Here is an 11,562-nt window from a genome sequence, read left to right as displayed (position 1 = left end):
TCCCTTTCAAATGTTCTCACTCATCTCAGGGAGAATTGCATCTCATCAGAGCCATGCAAAGACCCCTAGAGGATGTCAGGATATCATCTGTGTGTCTTGTGTGTATTTGAACCCCAGGATGTGTAAGGCTTAAATTTAGTGGGGCACTCCTTTTATACAGCTGCTAATTCCTGAATCCAATGTGTGTGCTAGTTATGTGTGAATTATGACAACACTGGAAAATCCCCATGCATAGGAATTAGGCCTCTTGTTCTCTCTGGTCTACTGTAGCTAATCTTCTAGTGGACTTTCAGGGAAGCAGTGTATTTGGAAGTTTTTATTTGTTTGTTTTTTAGAATCACAGGCTCTGAAGCTATAATGGTACAAACTAAGAAGTTACATAATTTAGGGCTTAGAACATTATTAAAATTTTTACAAAAAAACATATTCTACTTTTAAACCTGTCCTGGTTATGATTATTTATTTTTGGCCTTTGAATACTGTTTTTTTTTAAATAAACTTAGTTTTTCTGATGGCTTAGGATGCTGAATATTTCCCTTTACTAATCACTTGTATATCCCCTTGGTCCTTTCTTTGCTAAAGGACAAGGCTTGCTCCTCTCCCCCAGAGAAGACAAAAACATATCTTTTCTATAAAATTAGTGTGTGGGTACATTGCCTGCATTTGTGTCAGTGTGAACTCAGAGGCCAGAAGAGGGAGTTGGATCCCATGGAACCAGAGTTACAGACAGTTCTTAGCTGCCATGTGAGGAGTGAGAATTAAACTGGGATCCTTTAGAAGAACAGTTAGTGCTCTTAATCACAGAGCCATCTCTCCAGCTCCTAGGGTCTTTTATTTATTCATTAAAAATAAACTTTTAACAAGCATACACAGCAATTCAAAATAGTCACTGAATTTAAAAAATTGCAGTGGAAAGTCACGTTACAAAAAATATTTCTAACTCCGTTTTCTGATGGAGAAACTGAGGCACCTTTCTAGTTGATCATGCTAGGAAAGGTTAGCTTGAACCTCTGGTTCCTTGATTATTGAACAGCCTACCTTCTTAGTGTGTTTTCTCCTTGCAATTGTTAACTTTTATTGTTCAACTTGACCAGATTTCGAATTGCCTAGGAGACACACTTCTGAGCATTTCTTTGAGGGAGTTTTCAGAGGAAACTAAAGAGAAATGGCCCACCTTGTTTGTGAATGTCCCCATTCCATGGAGTGGGGTCCCAGACTGAATGAGAAAGCCTGAAAAGGGAAAAGCCAGCTGAGCACTAGCATGTCCTCTCATTGGCACCACAGATCAAATTACTCCATTGCCATTTCTCCTGTGATGATGGACTGTGTTCCTCAGAACTGTGGGCCAACAATAAACCATCTTCCCTTAAGTTTCTTCTGATCAGGTATGTAATCACTGCAATGAAACAACTAATTACTAGACTCTCTTTCTCCTATTGTCTTTATTGCTTAATAACTGTTGTGTGTTTTGTCAGACTTTTGTCACTGTGACAAACACCTAAGATAACAACTTAGGGGAAAAGGTTTGTTTTGGTTCACAGTTTCAGAAAGTTCACGTGAGGTTAGCCTCACATTTCTGGACCTGGAGACAGAATACCCCGGAAAAGGGTGAGGTGAAACAGATGCTTATCTCATAACAACTAGAAAACAAAAGAGGAAGACAGGAACTGGCCAGGACCAAACAGCCTTTAGAGACTCATTTCCTGTGACCTACTTCCTTGAACCATGTCCCATCTCCCACTACTTTTTAATTATGCCATCAAAATTCAAATTCATCAACAAATTAACCTATTAATTAGGTCAGAGTCCTTATGCCCAAGTCACCACACAATTATTTGACCCACAAATAGGACACCAAGCCTTCAGTACCTAAGTCTTTTGGGAAATACTCCATATCTAAGCTGTACTAGGAGGAGAAAAATGCTAACCCATAGCAGCAACAGAAAGATCAGAGGAATGAGCAAAACAGTTGTGACAAAACTGTGATACCTCTGTGCACAGGTGAGGCTGAAATATGTGAACACAATGTTCTGAGATAATAATAATAATTATTATTATTATTATTATTATTCAGGGTCCTACTTTGCTTTCAGTAGCTGTGACAAAACACTGACCAAACACAACTTGGGGAAGAAAAGATTCATTTTGTCTTATACATCCAGGTTAATGACCGAGGGAAGTCAGGGCAGGGAGGACTGAAGTACAGACAACAGAGGAAGTCTGCTCGATGACTTGTTACCCATGGCTTGCTGGGCCTGTTTTTATACCACCCAGGACCACTTGCCCACTACGGGCTGACATGGTGGCACGAGCTTGTAATCTCAGCACTTGGGAAAAGTGTACAGGTCAAGGTCAGCCTGAAAAACATAGGAAGACTCATTTAAAAAAAAATGGCTCAAAGTTATGTTTTTACTAAAAGCCTAGGACCGATTTCCAAAGCAGTAAAGAGAGAGGTGCCTAGAAACTGGGAAGACCTTACTAAGGAAAAGCAAGATCTTTAACAGTGCAACAACCGAAAGTCAGGTTTACAGAAGAATAAAACCACAGAGAACAAAAGGATGGAGGGGTGCCACACCCTTCCACTTACCGCCTCCTCTCTGAGTTTCGAGCACTATGGTAAAAATAAGATGTCTTCCTAAGAATTGCTCTGTTGAAATTGTTACTTTATGTGTGTGTGTGTGTTTGTGTAAAGCTTTTTAAAATGCATGTTTCGATGTTTTAGATAAGTACTTAAGTACTTGAAACAACTTTTACCCCTTCTTGTGTTAGTTAACTCTAATTAGTGTTTTGTGGGTGCTTGTGACTTAATGTACTTAGTTTTGAAGATCAAAAGAACAGTGCTTGTGTCCTCATACCTTGCTTGCTTCCCTACCCCCATCTTATTTGGTCATTCTATTATTTAAAATATCAGCAACAAAAAATATTGACTCAGGGGTGTAAATATGTGTAAACACTAAAGTTTGGGGTAGCAGGGCAGTTGAGGAAGAAAGTTCAAAGGCTAGATAAACTGGCTTTGAGATCAGAGGCTACTAAAGGCCTTATTTCTTCCTCTGTAAAAGGGGGCGACCCATAAAACTATATGTACAGTGCTTGGCACAGTGACCCATGTGCCATGTGGGTATGATACGTACATAGTCAGGATGTGAGCCTGGAGCCAGTCATCATAGATTCAAGTCATCACTTAACTAGCTAGACCAGTTCCCTAACTTCTCAGTGACTCTTCCCCTTCATCTGTAAAATGAGAATAATTACAGTGCCCATCCCAGAGGGTGTAGTGAGAATCTAAGGAGTTAAATTATGTAAACCCCTTGGAAAAGTGGCTGCAATACAGTAAGTATTCAATAAGAATCAGATATTGCAATGATTCTTATTATTTGACAATTGTGCTGTTCAATAAAGTAGGTACAGACAAACAAATTAAATGTAGTCTTATGCCTCAAGTGAAAATTACATACAGAATTTCAGTTACTTAATATAAAAAGAATGGAAAATATCTCAAAGTTTGTGTTGAATGCATGTTGAATTTATAGAGATATTTTTTAAAATAAGTTATTTAAAATCAATTTTCTTTTTTTTTAAACGTGTTTATTTGCCTGGTTGTTTACACACATACATACATGCCATGGTGCAAGCCATAGTGAAGACATGGTAAGGTCCATGTTGCCATGATGCATTTTGCCATGATGTACAAGGGGAAGTCAGAGAACGACTTCCTGAAGTCAGTTCTCTCTTTCTGTGATTTGGGTTCCAAGGATCAAACACAAGCTGTCAAGCTTTCCAGCAAGAGCTTTTATTCACATGGGCATCTAACCGGCCCTTGTTTCTCTATCCTCTTTAAATGTAATTATCCAGAAAAATTTAAAGTATATGACATTTATTATATTTGTGTTGATAGTGCTACTCTAGAATATAGGCATAGTAAAACAAAAACTTTATCAAGAAGCTTCCATTCAATTTAATTCAAAATTCAAGATACCCATGGGATCTTTTCATTGTAAAGGAAGAAATGCTGAAGAAAAATGAGCTAATTACAAAGTGGCGAGAACTGCAGAATAAGTTAATGCAATTTTAGATTGCCACAGTATTTCCTGAATCAATGTTGCTGCCTTGGGGTGTTTTGTTTGATTTGTGACTATACTGTAGGCAAACTAGAGTCCTTGGAAAGTGAGAGTTGCCTGCTGTCCCCTTCTCTCCCCCCCAAAGGAGAAACTGTATAATTAGGCATAGGAGAATGTTCAGCCAAGTGAAGGGAGGATTTAAAAGGGGGCACATAGATGTTTTCACATTCCAGAAAGTTCCCCATGTGGAAATGGGACTGACTAAAGCCATTCCAACAGGTACGAGTTATGGAGAGATTTCAGACTTAAAATATGCAAGAACCTTCTAACAATCAGAATCAACTACAAATATGCCACCTCACAGAATGCATAACATTCTCACTAGAATTAATCTGAGAATTACAGTGAATGAGGCAGCTGAAAGACATCCAGAGCTTTTCAGCTTCTGAGGTTCCATGGTTTAGGGCTCTGTTACTCATTCTGGAGTAGAGCTTGTCAAGTCATACATTATTACTAGAATAGCGAGATCCCTACAGGAGTGTGTGTGTGTGTGTGTGTGTGTGTGTGTGTGTGTGTGTGTGTTCCCTTTCCCTTTTCTTTGTTCTTATGAAGGGTTTTACTCTATAGCTCAGACTGGTCTGGAATTCACCGCATAGCCCAGACTGCCCTTTAAGCTGCAGCTGCCATCTTGCCTCCACCGCCTAAGTGGTTACAGGCATGTGCCTTCATACCCAGTGGAGTCCTACAGGCTTTCTACTTCTTTATTTTGAGGGGGTAAAGGGTTATTGTAGAAGCACACAGGGCAGACAAAGAATCTCACAAGAACCTAGAGGGTAAAGGGTTATTGTAGAAGCACACAGGGCAGACAGAGGATCTCACAAGAACCTAAGAGAAGAACACTGATAGAGCAGCTTGACAGACACTGTCATGGGAACTCAGGCAGCCGTAGTTATCTCTCTCTCTCCTGGGCCCGGGATCCCTTTCTTCCTCCCATTATTGATGCTTTTTAAACCATCCCCACACCATTTCTATTCTCGCAACTGAATGATTCATGTAGCTCGGCTCCCTCATCACTTCTGTTCCCTGACAGTTTGCCTTTCAAGATTTCCTTTGCTCTGAGTCTTTGTGAATTTAAATCCTCCCACCTAAAGATTTCATTTTCTCAGTCCCAGTTTCATGAGAGGAATGAGTGGTTCAGGGGTTTTGTCCTTGTTTCCTTCCAACCAAATTGTGGTCAAGCATGAATAGACATTCCTTGTGTCTAATGGTTCCTTAATTTGTTTCCCTTTCCTACAGAAGAATGTCGGGGGCTGTGTGACTTATAAGGAGTAGGACTTTATCTGACTCTGTTCTGGAGAAGACTAGACAGTTTGAGAACATGGAAATGGCATCTGCTTGCCTTCTGATGAGAGCCTTGTGGCAGTAAAGCAAGTGGGAAAAGGCAACGGGAGGACCAGGCACATGTGAGAGAGTGCTAACGCCAGACATACCTAACCCACCCCAGAAGAAAACTTTAACCCACCTTGAAGGCTCTACTTCCTTGAATATCCAAATACCTCCAACAGGTCCTACCTTCCAACATTATGGCATTGAAGAATTAAGCCTCAACATGAGTTGTGGTGGAGCCAAACCAAGTTTCACATAACTGGGCCTGGGAAGTTTTATCTAAGTGAGAGGGGAGGTTTAGACCAGAAGCAGATGACGATGTGTGGGACAGGAAGTCTGCTATCTCCACTGAAGATGAGAGCCTCCAGGTCCACACTCAGAAATCATGGAATCCCTTAAGTTTATTCCTTATTAGGAGAGAGAGAGTCAATGTAAAACAATATGGTTATAGATTTTGTTCCAGCACTGGGGAGGCTGAGACAGGAGCATTTCTGCAAGATGGAAGTCAGTCTGTGCTATGTAGTGAGTTTCAAGCCAGCCTGATGTACAGTGTGAAACCCTTTCTTGAAAACACAAAAACAACCAATCAAATAAACCAGAAGTAATACAGATTTTGTTCTTTGATGTGTTCTGGGACCTTTGTACCTGAAGAACAATACATGGATTAGCTGCATGGTTGTTTCTTAGAAATCAGCATATCTGATCCTGCTCAAGATTTATCAGACTGGAACCTACATTTTAATCAGATTTCCCAGTGACTTGTATTCATAAATTTTGAGAAGTGTGGGTCAAGAAAGAATTGGTTTGGCTTAGAGGTCTTTAAAAGCTTTTTACTAGGAAACTTCCAATCATGTAGTATAGCCATATAAGAACCAAGTTCTAAATTATCAAGGGTTTGGTGAGCTGATTGACTTTAAGATTAACAGCTTGAAACTAATTACTGTGAGAGAATTTACAGCACGGAACTGTGAAAGTGCTACAGAATCTTTTTTTTTTTTTTTTTTTTTTTTTTTGTACCATAGAGCCAGTGGCTAGACTTTTCCTAGTATACCACTGCACAGTTCTGATTCTCCTCATTCAACCTGTAATTAAACCAGTCTCGTGGGAGACAAAGAAGCTCCTGCATGTGAGGAACCAGATAATTGAAGTTTTAATCTGTCATTCACAGAGCTTTCAACCTTTGCACCCAGATGCTGTTATTCTGGGTAGTAAAAAAATCTAACTGTAACCTGATTCTGAAATGACCACAGTGTGGGAAGGGAACATAAGCATTGGCAATACTTAAAAATTAAGGTGGGCAAGCAAACACAGGCAGCATCGGCATCAGATTTTTGATGTTGAAATGCAGATGTATAGAGTTAGAGAAGATAGAAGTGGGTAGATCCTGGTCTTTGATGCGATTGTCCATGGGAGGATTTTATGGTTTTATACAGAGTAACAATTCCTCTCTAAGTTAATGTTAAATATATGTGTGCAAGCGTTTCCTAGGAACGAGGGGAGTTTTTCTATGTGTAGTCCCAAGGTCATTTCATCATCATCATCCCAGAACCTATTGTAAATGCAAATTCCCAGGTTCCTACTTCACGCCTAATGGATCAGAGGAACCTGGGGTGGAAAGCCTCAGATCGATAAGGCCTTTTAGTAACTCTCATACACTAGTGAAATAGAAATATCTTAGATCTCCTTATTTTTATATGATGAAAGAACCTGTTTTTTTTTTTTTGTTTTGTTTTGTTTTTTCCAACTCTAACCTCTAACAGGAAGTAACTTTTCTTGAAGTACAAATTTCCACACCAACCGGGAAATGCTTGAAGGAGTCTGAGGACACAAATCAAAACAACTACAGGCTGAAGCATGTATTTAAATATTTTTTTCCCCTCCAGGGAAGCTAGCCAAGTGGGGAGGCTGCTGGCATTTTGCCAAGCCTCCTGGAGTGGCTAAACCTTCCTAGAAACCAACTGGCAAACCTTGCATTTTAAGATGAACTACATAGACTTTGCAAATTTTAATAAAAGCACTATCCCAGCATGTGTGGGGACGGGAATGGCTGTGCATGGTTTTAATAAGTAGATGCTTTGTTCTGTCTTTCTGATTAAGAACTTTATCTGGTTTGTTTACAATGACATTTAGCGTTCATTGAAGGTTGACTCTGTGACAGACAACTACAGAATGGTCCTCTGAAAATTATCTCATGATTAGCCCAATGTCACAAATAAAGAAGCGGGGCCCAGAGGGCAATAGCTACTTGCTCCACATTGTGCACACTCTGGTTGTGACACTGGAATTCAAAGGCAGGAAGTGTGATTCCAGAATACCCCCCCCCCCCAACACATAATCAAAATACCTTTTTTTCAGGAAGGAGAAACTCGTATGTATTAACTATACAGAGGTTTGGTATATATTAGCTTTTCTTCACTGTGACCAAAATACCTGGCAGAAATGTCTTAAAACAAGAAGGATTTAGTTTGACTCATAGTTTTACAGGATTTGACCCATCAGAGCTGGGGAAGACATAGCAGAACAGCTCTGCCTTGACCAAGAAGCCAGCACTCAGCTGCTTTTCCTTTGACTTCCCCCTTGTACCTTCAGAGCTCACAGCCCACAGGATAGTGGAACCCACATTCAGTATGGGTTTTCCCATCAAGTAATTCCCTCTAGAAATATCTCCACAGAAATACTCAGAGGTATGCTTCAATCTCCTATGTGATTTAAAATCTAGTCAAGATGGTAATGAAATCATTATCGTTATAATGGAGTACTCATTTCAAAGTATGTATTTTTCGAGACAGGGTTTCTCTGTGTAGCCTTGGCTGTCCTGGACTTGCTTTGTAGACCAGGCTGGCCTAGAACTCACAGAGATCCCCTGCCTTTGCTTCCATGAGTATTGGGATTAAAGATATCTGTCGCCATGCCCGGCTCAGAGTATGTCTTTTAATTAAGTTATTTTATAGTTTTTATACAGTCTTAAGCTAATAAATCTTTATCTATCTATCTATCTATCTATCTATCTATCTATCTATCTGTCTATCTACCTATCTATCTACAAATGTCTAAATTCTGGATCCTACTTGATTTATTCCATCAAATTCTGGTGACCAAAGAAGGCAATCAGGCACACTGAATTCACATAGAACATTGTTTTAATAATAATACTGCTGTAAGCACAGTACATTTTATTGTGAATCTTGATTGAATGGGTATGTTCTCATGGTAGGCATTTCCAGGTGAGGGCCAACTGAGTCCAGCTGTGGAGATGAATTAAGGGACAGAAATCGGTGAACTTACCTATATACTTCTACTGAATTATCTTTAAGTATCATGAGGTGACTGCCACTTCCCCTTCCCTCATCTATGCATATAAGTACAGTACTTGAGACATAGCAGTTGCTCACCTATGTGTTAAAAAAAAAAGAGCATAGAAAGAAAAGAGGACTAGCTAGAAGAAAGTTATAAAAGTAGATTCAAGTTCTTCTGGGTTTTTGTTTTTAGTTATTTATGTTTTTAACAGTCACAAAGCTTTTGGAGTAACTGCTTAGACGTTAACAAGAAAGGTCAGTAAGAATCTTATTTTTCATTTGTATGTATACTACATATAAATATAAAATAAAGCTTTTGGGAAATTCTAGCTTTGATCCAGTCCATTGTCTGTGGATAGCTTCATGAAACTAAGTAAAGTCTTGCAGGCTCAATATTCTTAGCAAGTCACTAATTCATGTGTGCATATATTCATTTTTTTTTCAACAAACATATACTGCAGATCTTTGTTCGTGCCTGCTGCTGTGTGTAGTACGTGCAAGGGTTAAAAAAATGAATGGTATGATTGCTGCTGCTCATAAAGAGCTAAACGTGGTGGGAAAGACAGATATATCATGGCAGTTGCACAACTCTGAAAGCTCTAAAACCCATCAAATTGTTCAATTTGGTTTGGTTAATTGTATTATTTATAAAATTGGTCTCAGAACTGTTTCAAATAAACAAATAGAACTCCTGTTTATTATACAAAACCAGGAAGAAGTGGCCATAACTCATTTCTGGAAGCATGGAAAGAGACTGCCAGCAATGTATGAAGTCTGAATTTAAATCTTAACAACAACAAAAAATTAGTCACTGTGGTAGTACATGATAATTCAAGCAGAAGCCACAGAACAATGTCACAGAGATGAGAAGTGTGTGGTTTCTCCTTCCCCCATACCTTTCTCCCTCCCTCCTTCCATGTGAGACACACACACACACACACACACACACACACACAAACACACAGGCGCGTGCACATTAGGAGGGTTATTGGCTGAGCAGGTAGGCAGAGGCCATACATAAGTGAGCCTCTGGAAATGGCCAGTCACTGGAGGGATTTATTTTAATGAGTTGCTTTAATGCGTGATCAGATTTGTTTTAGAGAAACCCACAGGCAGCTGTGACATCAAGGATAAGTCTTTTTGGGGGGCGGGGGTAGCGAGGGGTCAGCATAACTCGTGCAAGGGTCTCTGATCTTCTGATTGTTGATGTAAAAACAAACGAACACCAAGAGCCAAAACAAAATCGTAGACGTGTTTCCAAAATGCCAAGCATTGTACGGCTCGCTGAGTCCTAACTGCACAGCTTGCCGGCAGCCGGAAACCGTAAAGCAGATTGTTGAAAGATTAACGTTTGTCTGGCGTTGTGTTGAAAGCGGTTAAGTGAAACCCCCTGTCCCGCCTTGCGTGGTGGCGAAGTTTGGCGGGTTCTGTTTTCTCTTTGCTCTCATGGGGCTCGAACTCAGGGGCTCGCACGTGCTAGCTTGGAGCAAATTTTTTCTTACATTTCAAGAAATAAGTCTTAACAAGGCTTGAAAACGTAGCGGAGGAAGCTGGGGACACTCGAAGGTTTAAGACTTTAGGCAGAAAACTTGGTTCCCTCGACTTAAATGATCGTTCCGAGTACGTCTGCAGGATCAAAAGGAAAAGAAATAAATAATTACAGCGTTTTCAACAAAGCCATTTTTTCCTGAAGATTGATAAGCTTTTGTACCGGAACCACAGGAAACGCAGTCCCAGGCCAGGGAACCGACAGGAGCCCCGCCACGAGGGCACTTCAGCCAGGTCGGTCCCCGCCCTGTTCCGCTGCTCCTACCAACACCTTCCCCCTTTGCCGGCTTCCGAGCGGAACCTTTTTCTCTTTCCCGGGCAGTTGAACCGAGGGACCAATTTCATCAACACAATCCGGGTCAGTCAACATGGCGGCTGCCGTAAGATGTCTCAGGAGAGGTAAGACCGGCAGTGTTCTTGCCTGGAAAGCAAATCTAGAGCTGACTCTCTTGTTGCAGCGGAGTGCATGGCAGAATCTTGTAGGCACGGGTCATCTCAGGGTACTTGAAATGCCTCCAAGCTCCTTCTGGGCTCCACAGCCCAGAGGGTCACCACTACTTAAAAGCTACCCTTAACTTAACGCAAGGTTTCTCTCTTGGAACAAGCAGGTCACTCTGAGGTTGAAATGGGAGGGAAAATACTTAGACACTTTTTTCAGTTGGAGGTGAGGAATACAAGGCAGGATTCTGACCTGTGTGTGGGATAGGGAGGAGGTTCAGTGTGATAAGTGAGTCCTTAATGATAAGGCAAAGGTGGTAAATGGAGTGTTTACATCTGAGTTTAAATCTGAACCTTGGAGTGTTTGCTGCTGCTTTATGAAAAAAGATGATTCCAGTTCTTACGTTTACAGAAGTTCTCTAAAACCATGATTATCATTTGGAGACTCATTCTGTAGTGTTTCTTTTTCAGTAACAAGTCAAGTCTAGTTGGTTAGGATGACAGCCCCTTTAGTACCACCCCTTTTTATTTTTTTGAGGACTATGGTCATAAGTATCGTTGTCCAGTTAAGTCAGATCTTTAAGTGGATGAAACAGCCTACACTCCACTTTAAAAGGAAGAAACCTATCCATTTGGTGTGGAGTAAAATCATCTATTAGATGACAGGGAAGAGCTGAAGCTTGTGAATTATTTTGTGGTGCTGGGTGTGGAATCTAGGACCTCCAGCAGGCTACTAGTGAGCCATACACCTAGGAGTGCTCTAAACTTCCCAACAAATGCTACCTCCGTTTTCTCTTTGAACTGATGTCAGGAAAGTTCATTGTCAAGATCATCCT

At 40.5% G+C, this 11,562-nt stretch overlaps 1 protein-coding gene across 1 annotated transcript in view; it reads left to right on the top strand.

The window, feature by feature from the left end:
- Nucleotides 1–10,621: 10,621 nt before the first annotated feature.
- Nucleotides 10,622–11,562, top strand: part of Mrpl1 (mitochondrial ribosomal protein L1) — a 60,211-nt gene continuing 59,270 nt past the window's right edge. Inside the window, exon 1 of the mRNA XM_055594631.1 lies at nt 10,622–10,687. Within this exon, the coding sequence (XP_055450606.1) occupies nt 10,657–10,687 (31 nt within the window). The 5' untranslated portion in view covers nt 10,622–10,656. The remainder of the gene's footprint in view (nt 10,688–11,562) is intronic.

This window comes from Psammomys obesus, unplaced genomic scaffold (assembly GCF_907164565.1).
Source record: "Psammomys obesus unplaced genomic scaffold, mPsaObe1.curated_primary_1811, whole genome shotgun sequence".
In the NCBI taxonomy this organism is placed as follows: domain Eukaryota; kingdom Metazoa; phylum Chordata; class Mammalia; order Rodentia; family Muridae; genus Psammomys; species Psammomys obesus.
The sequence above is the reverse complement of the archived record's forward strand: the minus strand, read 5'-3'. Positions and strand labels throughout refer to the sequence as shown.